This window comes from Elephantulus edwardii, unplaced genomic scaffold (assembly GCF_000299155.1).
Source record: "Elephantulus edwardii isolate Elephantulus edwardi_28Jun2011 unplaced genomic scaffold, EleEdw1.0 scaffold00122, whole genome shotgun sequence".
Taxonomy (NCBI): domain Eukaryota; kingdom Metazoa; phylum Chordata; class Mammalia; order Macroscelidea; family Macroscelididae; genus Elephantulus; species Elephantulus edwardii.
The window spans coordinates 4,001,406-4,024,055 of NW_006399872.1; the positions used below are offsets into that span (position 1 = coordinate 4,001,406).

Below are 22,650 nucleotides of genomic sequence, written 5' to 3' on the forward strand. Positions count from 1 at the left end.
AGAATCTTGCTTGCATGTGAAATTAATGATACTGTTCTACAGTTTCCACACTCTGTTGAGTCACCCTTCTTTGGGATGGGAACAAATATAGATCTCTTCCAGTCAGTTGGCCAAGTGGTTGTTTTCCAGATTTCTTGGCACAACTTGGTGAGCATGTCCAGGGTAGCATCTGTTAGCTGAAATATCTCAATTGGGATGCCATTTATTCCTGGGGTCTTATTTTTTGCTAGTTCCTTCAAAGCAGCTTGAACTTCTGCCTTCATCACCATAGGCTCTTGCTCATATGTTGTTTCATTAAATTCTTCTGTGTATAGTAGGTTTATTATTCAAAATAGGTTTCCTAGTCTGCTGCCTTTGATTTTTACCACATGGCTGGGTAGAAACAAGTCTAATGTGTGTGAAGACTATCGGTGAGAGGATTAGTCAGCCTTGCTACCCAACCAGATTTCAGCTAAGCATGATCTGCAGCAGAAAATGGAAATCTCACCACCAGCAAGAAGCAGAGAATATGGCGTGCATCCTAGAGGCCAGAGCTGTCTGCATAACTGACTAAGACTGAGAGCAGCAGTGGAGGACCAGAGACTGGTCTGAAACAGAGGTGACTTGTGACTTACCAACCCACTGAGTTAAAGTAGGGGGCCTTTGCCAAAACTGGCTGGAGGACTCTTGGAGAGATATTTTAAGTGTCAAGCTTAAGAGAACTTTGTAACACTGACCTAGAGTTGTGAGGCCAGCCTTGTGAGCACAGCTGAGAAGTTATCCTAACTGAAGAAATATATCCTGTTGCCACCCTGAGCGAGTTCTGTGATGCCACTGCCATGGACTAGTGGAGGCGTTACTAATGCAGTGAGAGTCCTCAAGAGGGTCCAGTGTTGTATTAGCAGAAGTAGATGTGAAAGCATGGAGGGCATAAATGACCTCATAAGAATCAGATCTGTACTGTGGATGCTGTTGATAGAGACTGTTCCCCCTTGTGGAGTTCACTGAAGTCAGAGTTGGTCACCTCAAACCTGTCTGTACTCATTACACAGCATACACCTGAAAGAACCTTAAAGTGCCAAGAAATCTGAATTCCCACCCTCCACCTATCTAGACTTAGAAAAGTCAGGTGACTTATTTCACAGTTCATATTACCTATCTGAAAACTCAAACATAAACTTATTTCACTCTTCATATTACCTATCTGAAAACTCAAACATAACATCTAAAGTTACAGGTTGGAATTCAAGAGGGCTAAATAGTAGCAGTCTAAATAGAAAAAAAATACCACCTACATTCTAGAAAGCAAAATTTATTCTACAAGAAATTCATTGTTACCTTGGTAATTTTTTATACAGGAATCTCTTCAGGTCCTAAAAGAGGGAAAAAAATATTTAAAAAGATTTTAATAATATACCTACCACAAATTTTCTAGATATCTTTCTATCTAACATCAAAACTGCAAATCGTATTCGCAACTCTTCTTGACTGCATTTTACCTTTCTCTTTCTGAGTTTGACATTTATTAATTATAAAATTAAAGGAAGTTAACATTTTCTCTGAGTCTCATTTTCATGATTTGTAAAGTGGATATACTCACAGTGCTCGCTCACTTTATGGGATTGTTATTGGGTTCACTGAGAATATGAATATAAAGTGAATGGAATACATGGAAATGGGGATCAAAATACACTTTTAGTTGTAAAATTAGATTACAGTCTCCATACTATTTTACATCCTCTTGCAACTGTCAAGTTCAAACGAGAATATATTACCATCTTTCCATATCCATACATAAAATTTTCTAACATGACTTCTAACGATATTCCCATGCATATAAGTAAGTAAAAATATACATATTTAGCATCAAACATTAATTAAACCAAAACACAAAGCAAAACAAAACCAACTGCCTTACAGTAAGTTCTGAGAATTGTACTCGGCATGTTTTCAATGGACGGTCATTTGTTTTGGAAATAGACCATCAGTCTTCTCTTCTGAGGTCCCTCCGGGTTGTCTTGATCCTCTAACTTCTCAGTTAGCAGTAAGTACACTATTTTCACAATCTGAAAGCTCCCAATCCACACCCAGTGCTAGGGCATGAATTTCAACTCTTAATGAGGAGAACTTAAAATGTTTGTGACAGAGTATCTAAGACCACAGCCTTCACTATGGATTACATCTCAGTATCAAGAAAATAAACATCCTCACTACCGGAACAATAGACAACACGAGAGATGGAGAAAAGATCAAATGCCAACAATGTCATCATAATTGTATCCACAATTGACTGCTGGTCAAGAAATCAAAAGATACATACTTGTACTGGGAAAATCTGTCAAGGACCTCTCAAAAAAGCTGAAGAGCAACAATGTCAATTTAAAGATTGATGTTGTTTTTGTTGTTATATGCCGTTGAGTCACTTGTGACTCATAGCGACCCTATGTACAACAGCCTTAAACCCTGCCCTGTCCTGTGCCAATCTCACTGTCTCCGACACACTCACTCTGATTACCCCAGTCACTGAATCAATCCAACTCACAGAGGGTCTTCCCCTCTTGCACTGTCCCTCCACCCTATCAAGTATGATGTCCCTCTCCAAGGACTGGTCCCTCCTTAAAACATGTCCAAAGTATGTTAGACGAAGCCTCAGAATCCTTGCCTCTAAAGAACTGCCCAGTTTAACCCTCTCCAGAATGAACCTGTTTGTTTTCCTAGCAGTCCATGGTACCCTCAATACTCTTCTCCAGCACCACAGCTCAAAGGCATCAATTCTCCTTCTATCCTCCTTAGTCATTGTCCAATACTCTGACACATAACAAGTGATAGCAAAGACTATGGCCTGTATCAGACGCACCTTAGTCTCCAGAATAACACCATTGCTCCTCAGTACTTTGGAGAGGTCTCTAACGGCAGACTTTCCCATCGCAATATGTCTTTTAATTTCTTGGCTGCTGGTGCCATGAGTGTGGAGCCAAGCAAACTAAAGCTGTGAACAATCTCAGTCTCTTCACCATCCATCCTGATGCTGCCAATTGGTCCAGTGGTGAGAATCTTTGTCTTCTTGATATTGAGCCTCAATCCATATTGAAGGCTGCAGTCCTTGACCCTCTGCAGCAAGTGCTTAAAGTCTTCCTCAGTTTCAGCATGCAGGGTTGTGTCAGCTACATAACACAGATTGGTGATGGATCTTCCACCAATCCTCACACCACACTTCTCCTCATAGAGCCCAGCCTCCTGGATAATTTGTTCTGCATATAGGTTGAAAAGGTATGGAGACAGGACAGATCCCTGGTGTACGCCCTTCCCAATTCTGAACTGTACAGTGTTTCCTTGCTGTGTTCTGACGACTGTCCAAGTATAGGTTTTGCATTAACACGATCAACTGTTCTGGGATTGCTATTCTTCTGAGTCATGGTCTTTTCAATAACTTACTATGCATCTGGAAGCTGGACAATAAATAAGGATGATAAAAAAAGAATTGATGCCTTTAAACTGTAGTGTTGGAGGAGAGTTCTGAACATCCACAGACTGTCAAAAGAACAATGTTTTTGAGAAAGCACAATCAGGGTGCTCCTTAAAGGAAAGTATGGCAAAGCTCTGTCTCACTAATGTGAACATGTTGTCAGAAGGGGTCAGTTCTTGGAAAAGAACATCATGCTGAGAAAGTGAAGAGTCAACATAAGAGAGGAAGGCCCTCAACAAGACAGACTGACATAGTAACTGTAACAAAAGGTGATGGTGCAGCTGGCACAGGATAGGGATGCGGTAAGATCTGATGTTCACAGGGTTGCTATGAGTTGTAGTTGATTCAATGGCACAAACAACAGTGATCATACAAGCTCTGGTGGCATAGTCCATGGGGAGTTGCACTGTTAACTCAAAGGTCATACCTCTCTAGCAGTTCAGCAGCTCTTAAGAGAAAGATGAGTAATCTTTGTATGATTTACGCTCTCAAAAAACCAGAGGCAGAACAGCTATTAGTTGGTTCCAGTATGATGGCAATGAAGAATGTTTTGAGTGACCCTATAGGGTCTCCTGTTAAGAACCTCTCCAAAGCGCTAAAGAGAAACAGTACCAGTTTAAAGGCTAAGGTGCATCTGATATAAGTCAAAGCTTTACAATTACTTCCTATGCATCTGAAAATTGGGCAATAAGGATGACAGAGAAAGAATTGATGCTTGTGAGTTGTGGTGGCAGAGTACTGAATATTCCATAAACTTCCAAAAGAACAAGTCTAATTGGGAGGAAGCACAAACAGGGTGCTCCTCCTTAGGGGCAATGCTGGTGAAACTTTGTCTCATATGCTTTCAGGAATGTTGTCAGGAAGAACCAGTCCTTGGAAAAGGATACCATGGTGGGGAAAAGAAGAGGGTCAGAGAAACAAAGGAAGACTTTTAACAGGATGAATTGACACAGTGACCGTAACAATACAGTTAAGCATATTAGAGAGCGTGAGGTGCAGGATAGGGCAAGGATCAAATATGCTGAGTTGTAGTTGACTTGATGGTATTTAACAATATCATAAGACAGAGCACAAGAGCACAATGAGGTTTATAAGTCTGTAAATCTTTTTGGCAGTTGTTTAACAGAACGTTCTCCTCTGGAGTAGATGGCTGAGGGCTCTGAACTGACCTTTTATTTAGTAGCTCAGTACACCACCAGAGCTCCTTTCTAGGTACTACACTAAATTGTAATCAGAACTAAAAAGACAAAACTATTTTATTTTGTCCTATTATACCCTCTCATGACCTCTGTGTAGATGAAACACATACATATCTGTTCTTCACAACTTTTTCTTCTTTTTTTTCTAATCAGAATGAATATATAACTGCCAATTTTTTGCTCTCATGTTAAGCACACTTGTACACACACAGTAAACATCCTGTTTCCCCTGAATCCACATTTCTTTAATTTCTTCTTGTGTCCACTAAGGGCATTAATCATGAGGTTTGAAATCTAGAGTGAGATTTAATGCCAATTCATACTTGCCACTTTTAATTAAATCATTTGCCAAATAAAATGGACCATTTCCTCTTTTTCCACTGTTGAAAAAACAGTTTCCATGTTGTTTTTATGCTATTATTTGTGTTTCACTAATCTCTCAAATAGTATCCTGCTTTCTTATATTTTTAAATCTAACACTAGACAATGTCAATCACTTCATTTGCCTTCTCTAAAGACTTATTTTAGTGATTTATCAACTTTTCTGCAAAAATCATTTGGGAAGCATTAAAGATGTTGATGTCTTGGATGATTCTGAGTGAGCCAAGTCTTAATGTCTCGCTATTTACAGGATTATGTACAAATTCTTTAGACATCTGAGGATTTGTACAACATGTACTAAGTCAAATTTCACAGCTGAGTCTCCACCACTTCCTTCACTTATCTTCAGTTCAACAAAGCTGAGCCACTGAGAGTCCCTCTGAGGACACTTCTTCATTTCTGGCTAATCTGTCTGACTGCACTTATGCTACTCACTCTACTAGAAATCTTTTCCATTCAATCTTAACTTTATTTTTGTTTTTTTTAAAAGCAAACTTCTCATTCTTTAGAACTAAATCTCAACTATCAAATATTCTAAACAGTCTTTTCTGAGAGACAGAAATCATACACAATTCTCCTTTCTTTTAAACATTCACACTATTGCTACGTATGCATACCCAAGATGACTTAAAACTACTTGACTTTAAAAATAAGGCCCCTTAAAGAATTACAATTAATCATGTATTCTCCCTTTTTTCCCCTTAGATCTCCTCACAGAAACTTTTGCAAGACAGATAAACAATAGTTCATGATTTGAATTAGGCTAAAGAATATATAAGGAAGATTTTAAAAATATAATGAAAGGTTCCTTAAAAAGGGTTGGTCAAGGCATAAAAAGTTCTTAAATCTCTTAAGTATATGATATTTGAACCTAAAAAAATTGCTTTTAATTAATGTTGAAAGATCATTACATATAACTATTTAATGTGATGCTTAAGACTTTGGAGACAAGACTGCATTGGTTATGGACTTCACCACTTAACTAGCTATGTAACTATGGGTAAATTACTTGATCTCTGCGTGCTCAGCATTCTCATTCATAAACTATCAACAATAATAGTATGTACTTCCTAAGCGCTATTACAAAGATTTAGTAAACTAATGCATGTTCAATGTTTAGAAGAATATCCAGTAAAATAGCAACAGAATGTAGAATATGAACATTAATCTTAGTAATCTATTGTAATTTACAGGAACTAATAGAATTTCCTTGAATTTGGAATGTTGGTTTCATTGCTGTGAAAAAAAAATGAAATCTCAAATTGTTATAATAATGCCGTGTGGGGCATAGTGACGATTTAATAAAGAGATTCAATACGCAAACTCTACTGACCAAAAAGTGAGGAATTCAAACGGTAAATTTAGAGTCTCTTATATCCGAATGAGTGGGATGTGAGAATACAAGTTTCTCACTCTCAAGTATCTGTGTTTTCCCTCTATCCACAATCTAGGCAGAAACTCAAAAGTTAGCAAATCCAATCGTTTTACTCTCCCTCTCCAGACCCTAGTGGGGGATAAAGTAAGGAGGAGGAACATAAAACAAAAATCTCTACTTGGGAAGTTCTACCTCTTCCCACCCAGCAGCCAAACTCCCCACCCTCTTCATTGTCAGGTGTGGAAGTGTCAACTCACATCCGCCATGATGAACCCCCTACTCCCGCAGGATCAATGTTCACACCTGGAAGAGAAACCCCTGGTGACTATTTCCTCAAAGACGCTTTATCCACCCACAGCCTAAAAGCCGGTTCAGCCCTCATCCGGGTCAAGCCCGATTCCGTAGCTCTCGGACTCGAACCAGGGAGTCCAAAGGAGTCAAGAAGTCCCCAATCTAGAAAGGCAGCAAGAATGTCTTCTTTACCCATTCCACACCCCACGCCCCACGTCTGAGTCCCAGAGGTAGAAGGGGCGCCCTCTTCTCGCCAGTTTCCCTATCCAGCAACCCTCCCTCTATCCTCTGACACAAACCTGTCTGCTCGGCAGAGTGGGGTCAGTTACCTGGGCTTTTTCCCCGGGATGCCAGGACTTTCTGGGCTGTCACTTGAGGGACAACCTCAGAGTCAGGTTACACTGCAACACCTGTCACATGACTTGCAGCCGCTTCAGGAAGCACTACATACGCCTCAGACGCAGGACTTCCGGGGAGGACCGGCGGAAACCCAAGAGTGCGCAGCCTCCCGGTGGTTCCGCTCCTCGCCGCTGGCCTGGCGGACTTGGATTGTTGACAATCCCGAAGAGATCCCTGGGTCCTAAAGTGCACACACACACACACTTCACCCCCACTCCAGGTTTTGCAGGTGTTGTGCAAGAAGACCCTTTTTGTTTGTGCAGTGAACGTGCATATGAACGTGCAATGAACGTGGTTACTTTTTTGGGTCTGTAGCTAGATAAAAAGCGTAAAGGAGGAAGGGCGTTACAAATTGAACAGCAAGCGCCAGATTTCTTGTGTGGGATTAGAAAATCCGGGTTCATGAAGGTTTCTGATTCCAGTTTCCTAGGCTCTTTGCTATGGTCGCGGTCCTCCCTAGATGTTCTTTCTTTAAGGTTTTGTATAGATTGAATCCCAAGGTGTGGGCTTTCTGGAATGCTCTCAGCCACCTGAGCGCCTGCTTCTTTTAAGGTATGCACATATCCTCACTGGCCCTAAGCACGTGGATTTATAAGAAGCATTTTCTCTGTCTCTCTCCCCTCCTCTTCCTCTCCCTCTCCCCCCTATTTTTTTTTTCCTTAGAGCCATAACTTGCCATATTTTTCCGTTGCTTCCTATTCATGTGAAAGTATGACTAAAGAGTCAATGGAACCTTAAAATTGTGAAGCTGATGAATAATACTAAGTATCCCATGGATTGCTAAATCACTGGAACCTTAAAATTGTGAAGCTGCTGAATAATACTAAATATCCCATGGATTGCCAAAAGAACAAGCAAGTCTATCTTGAAGAAAGTGCAACTAGGGAGCTCCTTAGAGGCAAGGATGGTAAAATAGTCTCACAAATTTGGGGCATGTTGTCAGAAGGAAAAAAGTCATCATACTGGGAAAGGTGGAGAATCAGAGAAAGACAGGAAGACCCTGAACAAGATGAATTGACATATGACTGTAACGATGGGTTCAGGCATATCATAGATCCTGAGGATGGCACAGGATAGATTAAAGTTCAGAGTAGTTGTTTATAGGATCACTTTGAATAGTTAGCTCACTGGCATAAAACAACTTTGAAGTTGGCTGGCCAACTGTGTTACAAATTTGTTTGGCATAGACAAATGAACACATCCAAGAATCCACAATTAACACCCTTGGTACCAGCAGTCAATAGATAAGGAGATGTATTCCACTGGGAAAACCTTCAGTTAGGAATCTTTCCAAATTATTGAGGAGCAGTGGTGTCAGTGTAAAGATCAAGGTGCATCTGATTCAGACCATGGTCTTTTCAATCACTATGCATCCAAGAGCTGGACACTGAATAAGGATGGCGGAAGAACTGAAGTCTTTGAACTGTAGTGCAAGAGAAAAGTACTGAATGGGCTGCCAAAAGAACATATATCTTGGGGAAAGTTCAACTAGGGTTCCTTGGAGGCAAAGATGACAAAGCTTTATTTCACATACTTTGGGCATATTGTTAGGAGAGGCTCTTCCTTGGAGAGAGTTATCGTGCTTGTAAAGGTACAGGGTTAGCAAAAGAAAGGAATACCCTCGGCCAGATGCACTGACCATATGACTGCTGCAATGGCTTTAGAATGTTTGAAATAACATAATAAAGGATAGGAGAGGGTTCAGATTTGTTGTTCATTGGGTGGCAATGAGTGCATACCCAGCTTGTCAGCACCAAACAATAACCTGACATGGATCCGTGTCAATCATTTCTTTTTGGTATAGTGACTGTGCCTTCCATCTTCTTTTGATGCTTGCTTCCTGCATCATTCATTTTCCCTATAGAATTCTTCAGTATTCTAACTCAAGGCTTGACATTTCTTCAGTTCTTTACTCTGAAGTGCCAAGCATGCTCTTCCGTTTTGGTTTCTAACTCCAGGTTTTTCCACTTTTTATTATAATACTTTGTTTTGCCATCTTGAGCTGTTCTTTGAAAATTTCTGTTCAGCTATTTTACTTTATTACAACTATCAAAATCCTTTTATCTACCTATGATGATGTTGCCTATTTGCCTAGTGGCAAGGATCTTTGTTTTCCTGATGTTGAGATGTAATTTACATTAAAGGCGGTAGTCTTTGATCTTCTGCATCAAGCAACTTCAAGTCCTCTTCACTTTCAACAAGTTTGTGATATGGAGCTTCAAAATCCTTGCCTCCAAGGAGCAAACTAGTTTCACCCTCTCCAGGATAAACCTGTTTGTTCTCTTGGTAGTCCACAGTATGTTCAACAATCTTCTCCAGCACCAAAACTCAAAGGTATCAATTCTTCTGTTAATTCTAGTTACTCTCCAGTTCTGATGCACACCAAGTAATTGCAAAGCCCATGGTTAGAATCAGGTGCACCTTAGTCTCCAGACTGACACCATTGTTCTTCAGCACTCTAGAGAGGTTCTTGGCAGCAGGTTTCCCCACTGCAATTCATCTTTTGATTTCTGGACTGCTGGTGCCAAGAGTGTTTATTGTGGAGCCAAGCAAGCTGAAGTTGTTAACAACCTCAATCTCTTCTCCATCTATCATGGTGCTGTTAATTGGTCCCGTGGTGAGATGTTTTCTTAATGTTGCGTTTCAATCCATACTGAAGACTACAGTCCCTTACCTTCTGCAGCAAATGCAGAAATCCTTATCAAGTCCTTATCAGTTTCAGTGAGCAAGGTTGTGTCATCTGCATAACACAGGTTGTTGAGTCTTCCACAAATCCTGATGCCACATTCCTCATTAAGTCCAACCTCTCAAATGATCTTTTCCGTATTTAGATGGAAAAGTTATGGACACAGGATGCATCCCTGATGCATTGTTTTCCTGATTTTGAACCATGCAGTATTTCTTTGCTCTACTCTGACCACTGCTTCCTGGTCCAAGTATAAGTTTCATATAAAACACAATCAAGTGTTCTGGGATTCCCATTCTTTTTTTAAAAAAAATAAAAAATATGTAATTTAAAAATTACCCTACATTCTTTTTTCCTCCCATTCATTCATTGTTGCACTTTTCTTCCCTCCCAACGCTCCCCACCCACCTACTACACTCCCCTCTTGAAAAAGTAAAATTCTTTCATTGTTTTACAATCCCTCCCCCCAGGTCCACTCCACTATGCAGTCTTCGCTCTGGACTCCTGTCATGACAAAAATACCTAATCACATATCCCTTTAAACAGTTTTCTCCCTCATCTGTTTCAATGCAGTATATACATTATTGAACCCATCTTTCTCACTCTCCCCCTGACCCCGATGTCCTGTTTTACAACCTCGCACTATGCAGTATTGGTCTTTTTGTGACTGAGCTACTTCACTCAGCATAATGTCTTCCACGGTCACCCATTTTGAATAATACTGCATGAGTTCCTTGTTTTTTTCAATGCAGCACAGTATTCCATTGTGTGAATATGTCACAGCTTCTCTATCCATTTGTTTGTTGATGGGCACTTAGGTTGTTTCCACCTCCTTGCTATTGTGAACAAAGCCACAATAAACACGGGTGTACATATATCTGCTTGGGTGTCAGTTATGGTCTCTTTAGGGTATATTCCCAATAGTGGAATTGCTGGGTCAAATGGTATCTCTATTTGCAACTTTTTGAGAAAGTTCCATAAATGCCTTCCACAGTGGTTGCACCATTTAACACTTCCACCAACAGTGAATAAGGGTTCCAGTTTCTCCACAACCTCACCAGCATTTGTGGCTTGCTGTTCTGTTAAATTTTGCTATTCTGACTGGGGTGAGATGATATCTCATAGTTTTGATTTGCATTTCTCTTAGAGCTAGGGATTTTGAACATTTCTTCATGTGCTTGTTAGCCATCTGAATATCTTCTTTGGTGAAGTGTCTATTCATATCCTGTGCCGATTTATCAATTGGATTATTTACCTTTATCTTGTTGTGGCACTCAAGTGTTTTATAAATTCTGGACATAAGTCCCTTATCTGACATGTCATTACCAAATACTTTTTTCCCAGTCTGTGGCTTCTCTTTTTACCCTGTCGAAGTTTTTGGATGTGCATAGGGATTTGATTCTTAGAAGGTCCCATTCATTCCTGGTTGTAGATTGAGATTCCCATTCTTTGCAAGGTTAGCTATAATTGGTTGTAATGCACAGTTAAATGCCATTGCATAGTCAATAAAACACAGACATTCCTCTGGTATTCTTTGCTTTCAGCAAGATCCATCTGACACTGGCAATTCCACCAAATTTGGGAGTCTGTTGGGGGGGATTTGCTCATGCCTTCAGTGCAGCTAGGATATTTGTAAAAAGAGCAATTGCTGCATCTGACCTCTATGAACTTTAGAAAGAGGAACTGTCCCCAACAACATCAATAACACAAAACCAGTTCTTGAGATTAGACATGGCCCCCACACTTCCGTATCACTCTCTACTTATCTCAAACACCAATCCATTCAAGAGCAAGTTTTGGAGGTCTTTTGACATACATTTTCATCTTTCCCTGACTTTCCTGTCTTTTCAATGACCTTTCGCTTTCTTCATGGATGATGTCCATGATGTTACCTCAACTCCTCTGGCCTTTGGATAGACCTTTTTGAAGATTAATGAAACACCAGTCCTCTTCAATTTGTCATTCCTAGCATAGTATACAATATTATGGGCCTAATTCAACATGGTTAATACCAGGTCATTTCAGCTAATAGAATATTGATCCTTTTGCATGTCACTGTTTTTTCACAACTTCCAATTTTCCTAGATTCTCATTTGTACATCCCATGCTCCAGTTATGAATGTTTACAGTTGTTACATCAGGGAATGAAGGTCTTTTATTCAGTTAAAAGTTTTGCTCTATACTCATTATTATTATGGATTCTACTTTGATGAAGCAGCTCTTCTCCAGTACTGAGTAACTTCCAACTTGAGTGGCTTGCTTTTCCAGCACTATTATCATTAAAAGTATGTGAGACAAAGTGTTATCCTCTTTGCCTCCAAGAAGCATTCTGGCTGCACTTTCTCCAAGACATATCTGTCTGTTCTTTTGGCAGTCCATGGGATATTCATCAGGTTGTTAAGAGGATCATGTCATGCTTGGAAAGGTGGAGGGTCAGTAAAAGAGGGAAAGACCCTCAATAAGATGAATTGCTAGAGTGATTGCAGCAATGGGCTCAACTGTGTCAGAGATGAGGAGGATAATACAGGACAACGTTCAGATCTATTGCTCACAGAGTCGCTATGAATTGTATTTGACTCAACTGCACCTAACAACAACATATCAGACAAGGTATGGCTGTTATACATAGGCTTTTTGAAGGCCTATTATTGAAATACATGGCCAGTCCAGTGTAAAGATTGTGTCTTAAGTTTGCAAGCTGTGCCAAAACCTGTCCACCATGGGTGAGCCTGTTGGCTTTTGAAACACTGGTAGCATAGCTTCCGACATCACATAAGCTACCACAGTACGGTAAACTAACAGATGAGGAGTGGCATACTGAAGTCAAAAGCATAAGAAACAAATTATATTTTTAAGCAGACATAGCTAATTTGGAATACAAAATGTGTCCTTTGAAATACTTTCTAAAGATTTTATCTTTCTACATGGGATCTAATCAAGTAATTTAATAATGTAACCAAGAACCAGTTACTTTTTTTTTTCCTTTAGCAAAAATCAACCTTTAAAATTACATATTAATTGCCACACAAAAACCAAGTTCACTGCTGTTGGGTTGACTCAATGAGTTTCAGATGTAAACCTTAATGTGAAGAAAGACCCTTATCCTTTTCCCTTGGAGTGGTTGGTTGGTACGACTTTTTGTTTACCAGTCCAGCAAATAGCACACTATGCCACTAGGACTCCTGTAGCTGCCATTACATATCTATGTATCTATCTATGTATCATCTCTCTCTCTCCAAATTGGATTAAACACTTGGTAATATTTTTCAGGAATAACATAACTTCTATTAACTTGTCTGTGCATAATTTAACCATAGCCATCTTTTCTCCCTCAGGAATAATGCGAGTTGGCTACAGCACAATAGACCCTCTTCAAAGTGCTAAAGAACAAGGATCTCTCTCTCTTTATATATGTACATATACATATATGTATGTGTGTGTGTGTGTGTATGTATATATACACACACACACACACACACACACACTTTTTTTAAGGATGTCCTTTTAAAGACTAAAATGCTATGCTAAAAGACTAAAATGACTCATGCTATGGCATTTTCAATTATTTCATATGTATGTGAAAATTTGACTGGGCAAAGACTTAGAAAGACTGAAGAACAATTAATGTTTTGAATCGCAGTGTAAAGAATACTGAGTGTCCCATGGAGTGACAAGTAGACAATTGATGTTAGATGAAGAGAAGTCAGAGTGCTCCTCACCAGCAAGGATGCTATGACTTCATCTTACATACTGAGCATTTTATCAGGAGGTGCCAGGGCCTGAAGAACACCATCAGGCTTGGACAAGTGGAGGGTCAGTGAAATAGAGTAAGACTCTCAACAAGGTGAACTGAGACAGTGACTGCAACAATGGACTTAAGCTCAGCAGAGATTGTGAGGCTGGGACAGAACTGGACAGGTTTTTGTTCTGTTGTACAGAGTCACTATGAGTCAGAGCTAACTGGACTACACAGAACAACACTGAAACAAAGACACCCAGGTGGTGCAGTGGTTACAACACTCAGCTACTAGTGTGAAGGTTGGAGGTTTAAACTTAATTCTGGGGAGGAAAAAAAGATGTGGCAATTTGGCTTCTGTAAACACTACAGTCTTGAAACTCCATTACTCCTTCAAGGGTTGTTATGAATTTGTTCAATTGACTTCAATAGGTTTAGTTTTTGAATGAGCTAGTACCATTCTGCAACCCAGCCTTTAAAGGAAGTTTCTCTACTACTATACTGGCACTGGTGTTCTAGGGGTAAGGAGTTGAACTTCAAACTCAAATCCACCAGCTGTTCCACAGGAATAAGAAGTAAAATGGGCAATGTCCTCCTGCACAATATTGCCTCTAAAAACTCACTGCAGGGTCAGCTATTAGTCAGTTCTGGCTTGATGGCACACTCCTAGAGGAAAGTGAGTACTCTTCTATTGTATTCATGCAATTCTAATGTAGTCATGATTCTATTAATTTCTGATAAAATATTAACAAGAGTTGGCTCCATTTTTTTTCTAGGATATGGGTATTGTGGAAAAAGTAAACAATATATAACTGTCTGCATAAATATTAATTAATCAGGTTAAGCTAAGAGATCCCGGAAATTTGGAGACTCAGGGTTTAGAATGGCTCCATTATCTGTGAGAAAATTCTAGTTGGTACAAACTCATACGGTGAGGAAAGTGTTACTTATACACTCTAATACATAAAAATGCAAATTACTTTATCACTTAATCTAAGTTGGGAAAATAACTTGCTAATGTTGATTCTGGCTGTAATTTGAAGCTTGGCTCACAGTGAATACAATTAAATAGGTACAAGCAGTATCTTTCTCTTCTATACTAACAGCTAGTATCATCATACCCTAGATTTAAGCTATCACCACAGAAATTATTCTTAAACATTCCCCATATTCAATCGCCTAACTTGCCAAGTTCGTTGTACAGCTCCCATGAAAGTATTCAAAAATCAAGAATTCAAAAATCTAAACACTTTTCCATCTGTTCATTAGGCCATCTTTACTTGTCCCAATCACTGGACTACATCCCATATCCCATCAGTGAAATCATTTCCTTGCCAATATCTCAAATTCTCCAACTCACCTTCTTTCATTATATATATTGCCTTACTCACAGCTGAGCTCAGCAGGTTTTCCAAGGTTTTAAATTGCACATCAGGAGGTTACCTATCTTTATCCACTGGAGCTTTTAGTGAATTTTAACTTCCTGAGAGGTGTTATCTTTGGGTTAGCAGTGCAACTCCCTAAGGATTAGAATAACAGAGTTCCCCTTCAGCCGGGAGAATTTAGAATTTGGATGAACAAATTTTTTTTGTTTTGTTTTTTTTTTCCTGTGCTACCTACCTGCTAGATCAGGTTGGACAAATATTCTACAACTAAAAAATTGTAAATTATGTCACCAATCTGAAACCTATTGCAATTCCTTTTCATTAGCTAGATAACTCAGTGAAAAGAATTCCTTTAAACTTTATTCTAAAAAAACCCTTCATTCTATGTCTCTCCTTATCATTCCCTTCCTCCACTGTACATGCATTCATTACAAAAATGTGAAATGTGACACACTGCTACCAATACTACAAATCTTCTTGTATTTGCACCCACCTTGTGTATATTCCTTTTCTTTAAGCAAAAGCCATCTTTTCTGCTTTTGTGATGGACTCTTTATCCTCTAGCCATATCAGGTAATGGTATCACCCCCTGCCACCCACCCCCCATCTATATGCTCTTATATATCAGAATGAAAAACTGTAATAAAACTTCTCTTTAGAACCATATTTTCCTCCAGTCATCACCTTTTCCCCTTCCTACTCCTGCTAATAGACGTAATTTTGGAAAATGTTAGCCTTGTTTTTAACAGCAATCTTCATTCATTGCAAATCCAATAAGTCAGCATTCTCTTGATTTTATCTCTTATATATGTTTCAGGGAGCTCTTGTGCCCTAGTTGTAAGGAGCTGTGCTGCCAACCCAGAGGCATGCAGTTTGAATCCATCAGTTGCTTCTCAGGAGCAAGATGGACAATCTTCTCCCATGTGATTTAATCTCCTCTTGTGCCTCTAAAAACCCACTGAAGGATCAGGTATGGGTTAGTTCCAATCTGACAGTACCAAACAACGACAACAACAACAACATATCTCTCAACATAATTTACGTAGCTATATTCATTCTTTGGGGGTGCAAAACTGGGAAGGGCATGCGCCAGGATGTGTTCTATCTCCATAGCTTTTCAACCCACATGCAGAACAGATTATCCGGAAGGCTGGGCTCTATGAGGAGGAATGTGGGGTCAAGATTGGTGGAAGATCTATCAGCAATCTGCGTTATGCAGATAACACAACCCTACTTTCTGAAACTGAGGAGGACCTGAAGCGCTTGCTGCTGAGGGTCAAGGACTGCAGCCTCAAATATAGATTGAGGCTCAATGTCAAGAATACAAAGATTCTCACCACTGGGCCAATTGGCAGCATCAGGATGGATGGTGAAGAGATTGAGATTTTTCACAGCTTTAGTTTGCTTGGCTCCACAGTCAACACTCTTGGCACCAGGAGCCAGGAAAATTATGATGTATTGCCATGGGAAAGTCTGCTGTTAGGAAACTCTCAAATGTACTGAAGAGCAATGGTGTGTCTCTGGAGACTAAAGTGTGTCTGATACAGGCCATGGTCTTTGTAATCAATTATTATGCATCAGAGAGTTAGACAATGACTAAGGATGATAGCAGGAGACTTGATGCCTTTGAGCTGTGGTGCTGGAGAAGAGTATTGAGGGTACCATGGACTGCTAGGAAAACAAACAGATTCATCCTGGAAAGGGTCAAACCAGGCAGCTCCTTGGAGGCAAGGATTCTGAGGCTCCATCTAACATACTTTGGATATTTTGTAAGGAGGGACCGGTCGTTGGAGAGGGACATCATGCTTGGTAGGGTGGACGGACAGCACAGGAGAGGAAGGACCTCTATGAGGTAGACTGATTCAGTCACTGGGGCAATTGGGATGGGTGTATCAGAGATGGTGCAATTGGCACAGGACAGAGCGGAGTTTAGGGCTATTGTACATAGGGTCGCTATGAGATGCAAGCGACTCGATGGCACATAACAACAACATATTCATTCTTCAATTCAAGTCATGATTATTATTCTCTTAATAAGAACCTAACTTCTTCATGTTCACTCTGCCCTTAAGTCTTCTCCATAGGGCAACTAAAGTAATGTTACAAAATAGCAAATATGATCACATAATTCCTTAACTTAAAAATACTCCAAAATTTTCCACTGACTTAGAATAAAATTATCATGGTCTAAATGACCTTATCGGGTCTGGCTCTTACCTTAGTTTTCAATTTATAGTCTATAATCTGGCTTTTTTGCACCATAAGTATACAAGTCTGTTTTCAGTTCCTTAAAGGTCTAAAGACTTTACCAACTTAGCACACTTTGTATGAATTAATCTCTTTTAGCATTCATCTCACCTTTATATGTTTCATCTTTGCGATTTAACCTTAAGCTTACTTTCTCAGAAAAACCTTCTCCTACTCTCCTTTATTAAATTTAGTTCGTTCAGATATATATTCTCATTGTACCTTGTAATTTTCTTTCAGAACATGTTTTATGAGTTATTTGACTTTATTTTCCTTAATAAACTTCACTAGGATTTTTATCTGGTTCAACAATAAATTCCTTGGTTCATGGCATGGAATGTAGCTGGTACCCATAAATTTATTAAATGGTTGAATACATAAAATAAGGACGTATTAAGACTATAATGTTGTTATGTGCCGCTGAGTCACTGCGACGCATAGCGACCCTATGTACAACAGCTCTAAACTCTGCTCTGTCCTGGGTCAATCTCATTGTCTCCAACACACTCATCCCGATTGCCCCAGTCACCAAAACAATCCACCTCCCAGAGGGCCTTCCCCTCCTGTGCCTGCCCTCCACCCTCCCAAGCATGATGTCCTTCTCCAAGGACCAGTCTCTCCTTACAACATGACCAAAGTATGTCAGAAAAAGCCTCAGAATCCTTGCCTCCAAGGAGCAGCCTGGTTTAACCCTCTCTAGGCTGAATCTGTTTGTTTTCTTAGCAGTCCATGGCACCCTCAGCACTCTTCTCCAACACCAAAGCTCAAAAGCGTCAATTATCCTTCTATCCTCCTTGGTCATTGTCCAGCTCTCTGACGCAAAACAAGTGATTGCAAAGACCATGGCCTGTACCAGATGCACCTTAGTCTCCAGAGACACACCATTGCTCTTCAGTACTTTGGAGAGGTCCCTAACAGCAGACTTTCCCATCACAATACGTCTTTTAATTTCCTGGCTGCTGGTGCCAAGAGTGTTGATTTTGAAGCCAGGCAGACTAAAGCTGTGAACAATCTCAATCTCTTCACCATCCATCCTGATGCTGCCAATTGGCCCAGTGGTGAGAATCTTTGTCTTCTTGACATTGAGCCTCAATCCATATTGAAGGCTGCAGTCCTTGACACTCTGCAGAAGGCGCTTCAGGTCCTCCTCAGTTTCTGCAAGCAGGGTTGTGTCATCTGCATAACACAGATTGTTGACAGATGTTCCACCAATCCTGATGCCACATTTTCCTCATAGAGCCCAACCTTCCGGATGATCTTTCCTGCATACATGTTGAAAAGGTATGGAGACCGGACACATCCCTGGCATACTCCCTTCCCAATTTTGAACCATGCGGTGTTTCCTTGGTCTGCTCTGAAGACTGCCTCCTGGTTCAAGTATAAGTTTCTCATCAGCACGATCAAGTGTTCTGGGATTCCCATTCTTCTCACAGTCAGCCACAGTTTGTTATGGTCCACACAGTCAAACGAAACAAGACTACAAAGCATGATTAAAAATCACATACAGTGAGAACAGATGTTTTTATTATATATTGAGATAAACTACAGAGATTGAAAGACAAAAATTCATAAATCATTCAGAACATTCATAAAAATCATCTGCCATTTTCTTCAACAGAATTCTCACACTGAAAACTTTATTTTTTTAAGTCTGATATAGCATTAAATATATTAACACATCAGACATTTAATTTTTAAAACCTAATTGTATAATCTTCAATGCACTATAGATGAAGATCTTTACTAATTTCAACTCATTTAATTATACAAGGCTTCCATTAAAATTCCATCATACCTTGAAAATTACCTGCAGGTTTTAAAATACAGAAATTTTCTCATGTGGCAATTAGAAAGTAAACAAACAAAACAACAGGTAAGAAGCATTTCTTAATGTAAGTAATTTACTAAAAAATAACATCTGGGAATGAGTTTCTTCTCATTGGTAATATCATACACTAAAAAAAATAATAATAATTTTGAAACTAATGGTTAAAACACACCAATATCACTGCATATCTTTGAATGGTGCTGTAAAATGGCAAAGTAAATTAGCAGACTCATTCCCATTCATGTCAAGTGTCATTTGCTATGCTATAACTAGACCAGAAACCACAGTTTTTAATAATAATTTGTTAAACCTAGATATTTAGAGAAACACTTCTTAACTGCTTCCTATCATTCCGGATTGCTAAATACAGGTAGGTGCAATTATCTTTGAAGTGCAGGATTTACAATAGGAATGTCTATACTGAAAAAGGAAAAGGATGAACAGAAAGTATTTATACAGTGAATTTCTGCGGACTCATTTTCAAAGTTAGAAATAAGAATGTCCACTGCTAATGGAAGCCCTGCTCTGTGCAAACATAGTGTGGTATATATTACATAATCACACATTTGAGGTATTAGCTGGAAAGAAAAATACATATATCTACCTATACATGGACACATCCACAGAGTATTCACAAATCTATTGGCCCCAACACCAGCAGATAATTAAGTTAAATTAAAAGGAATAATATACTAACAAGAATTAACTACCCCTCAGGAATCTACAAAAACTGTGGTTACATAATCCTTAATATAAGGAGTATGTTCTGAGTTGATGTTTTCAGGAGAAATGCTTTCATTTATATGAAAATATCTATTTAATGTTAATTAAACTAAAAAAGAAGTATGGATTCTAGTACTATGTTGCTCACCAAATTATTAAAGGATGTGCAAGAATTGCTTGAAAAGCCTCATTCTATTTACTTTTTCTTTGTAATTAAAAATCAATATTACAAAAATATTTGGAAGTTATTTCAAGACTGAGGAGCTATAGTGGTGCAATGATTAAAGCACTTGGCTGTCACTCCAAAGGTTGGCAGTTCAAACCCTCCAGTAGCTCAAAGAGAGAAAAGCGGTTGGTAGTCTGCTTCTGTGACAATTCTTCATCTTGGAAATCCTACGGAACTGTTCTACTGTGCCCTATTGGGCTGCTCTGAGTCAGGATGGACTCAATAGTCACTAGTTTTATTCAAGACTACCATTTCCTTTTGTAGAGAAATTTATACATTTTAATGAGGCAATAGCCCAACCTAGGCAATATATAAGGCTTTTTCCAATATTTAAAGGAGAATACAACTATGTTTACTTATGATTTCCAGAAATTTTTCTGTTCAGGAATGAAAGGGGAAAAAACACTGTGAATCTCTTTTCAGTTTGTGTCATTTAGTATAGAGATAGATAGTAAAATGGGTAGTACTGAACCCAAGCTTTGCAGAGAGATGTCAAATAATGCAAATTCTTTTTTTTGAACCATTAGATTTTTTCACATACTATCTGCTTTACTATAAAGATAACCCATTTGGTCCTCAAGCCCCAATTTCAAGAAATATCTTACTGCCTCATATGCAACTGGGAGATTTATTTATTTTATAAAATGATATAGGAATACAAACTAATAGTAACATGTCATATTTTATTTCAGTAATAGCTGCATATTAAAACTGAAGATTTAACAGGGAAAAAAAAAACAACCAAAAACACCACCATAAAAGTGAAATTAAGGTATGGGCTGGCATTCCACATTTTTGTTCCACTGAACACCTGAGCCGAGACAAAACCAGAGTATTTTAATTCAAAAGCATAACTGTACCTAAGGACTTACTTTTCTGTACCAAATCACTGCAATACATAAATACGAATGTCATGATTATGAAAAAAATACTAATTAAGTATTCCAATGCAGTATGCTCCAGGATAAATTATTTTCATTTACAGGTGGATTATAATGGGAACATTTTCATTGCTGAGAACTAAATTCTCATATTTGATCAAACTATATTCCAAATAGTAAAATTATTAGCACCAATCTATTGGGGAAGTATAGTGTCAAGAAGAGGAGAAAAGGTACTATTTTGCCTTTCCCCTAAACCTTCACAAAGACAGCAATGGAGGGTGAGGGTGAGAGTGTGTGTGTGTGTGTGTGTGTGACAGCAATGGAGGGTGAGGGTGAGTGTGTGTGTGTGTGTGTGAAAGGCAAGGGATTTAACAATGTACATTAATAAATATAATTGTTGCCAAACTTCTAAATTACTTGCTAGAGAAGTTAATAGAGCAATGTTCAAAAGATTAAAGGGCTTTTTAGGTAGTGACTAAAAAGAACAGTACAAATTATCAAATGAAAAGTGCAGAGCTTATGTAGCTCAAGAGTTAAATCTTGGGGTTTTTATCATAAAAAAGAGTAGCAAAAATGAAAATCTTACATCTCAAAATAGCTAATGGCTTCTTTTACTTTGTAGAATTAACCCAAAAATCCAAGACACTTGGCTGGGTCTTTGAACTAAGATATAGAGGACATAATGGACCCAAATTTTACTTCTATATAGACGGTTTAAATTATAAAACACTCACTCCATCTGTCAAGTCATTTCACACAGTTTTGAGAATTTTATCAAACACATTTTCTCTAACATTTTGTGAAACAGAATGGAATGCAGCAATGCAAATGAAATTTAATACTGTCTAAAAGCAGTGTATAAGATACACAACTTCACTTAACTCTACCTATCCTCTCAAAGCCAGGATTAAAGGCAGAATCTATAATGAAGGTTCAGTTCAACTAATATTAACTAACAGAATGTAAATTTCCCAATAAAACTGGAAAAATAAATGGATAAATTTTTAAACATTTTCTGATGCATATAAACTTCCAAAGTTAGATATTTTTTAAAAAATCACCTTACTGTTTCAGGAGATATTTAAAATGAAAATTTTCTTCTAGGTATTGTTATTTCTTCTAAAGATCACATCTCTAAAAAAAATTAAAATATTCAATTTTCCTAGGACCATATATTGTTTATTTTAACCTATTTAAATAAGGAATTTCTATAGATTCACTTGAAAAGGGATACCTGAACATTTTTAAAGGGCAAAATGGTTGCTGTAGCAGTTTTATTCAATAAAAAGTTAACTATATTCTGAAATAATCTTAAAACCAAAAGAACACTGCCAGTGCATGTTTCTCTTTCTCTCTCACAAAACCCCAAGCATATGTACTTCTTCCACTAACTAAGAAGAAAAAGAGTTTAATTATTATAATGGTATACAGGTTATAAATCAAATAGTTTTATTCCAACATACATCAAAAACTTCAATTTCCTGATGATTTTTCTAATTTATGTTAGAGATTTAATTATAAGAAGCTTATTCCTATAGAAGTAAGTAAATTGCTCAATGGTGAACAGATTTTAACTCAGACTTTTTAAACAATGGCTTATTGTAAATGACTATTCTACTTGTTCACTGTTGCATGTAGCTAAACAGATCATGCTCTAGTGAAGTAAGTGCACTGACATCTTCTGGTTAGTCATTGGCAATAGGGTTAAAAGGCACAAGCTTGATTTCTGTAGTAATTTTTCTTACTACTTATTTGGAAAATAATCCATTCACTCTTGGATCCTGATTAAATTATCACTAAGAAACTGCAGATTTTCATAGGGGAGAATTTAAGTGGGTCCAATCA

The 22,650-nt window shown here is 38.4% G+C and overlaps 1 protein-coding gene across 1 annotated transcript in view; it reads right to left on the minus strand.

Moving 5' to 3' along the window:
• The window catches only part of LAMTOR3 (late endosomal/lysosomal adaptor, MAPK and MTOR activator 3), a 21,537-nt gene extending 14,834 nt beyond the window's left edge, over positions 1–6,703 (minus strand). Inside the window, exons 1-2 of the mRNA XM_006893084.1 lie at positions 6,658–6,703; positions 1,318–1,352 (exon numbers count right to left, since the gene is read on the minus strand). Coding sequence (XP_006893146.1) covers positions 1,318–1,352; positions 6,658–6,666 — 44 coding nt within the window. The 5' untranslated portion in view covers positions 6,667–6,703. The remainder of the gene's footprint in view (positions 1–1,317; positions 1,353–6,657) is intronic.
• Between the last annotated feature and the right edge of the window lie 15,947 nt (positions 6,704–22,650).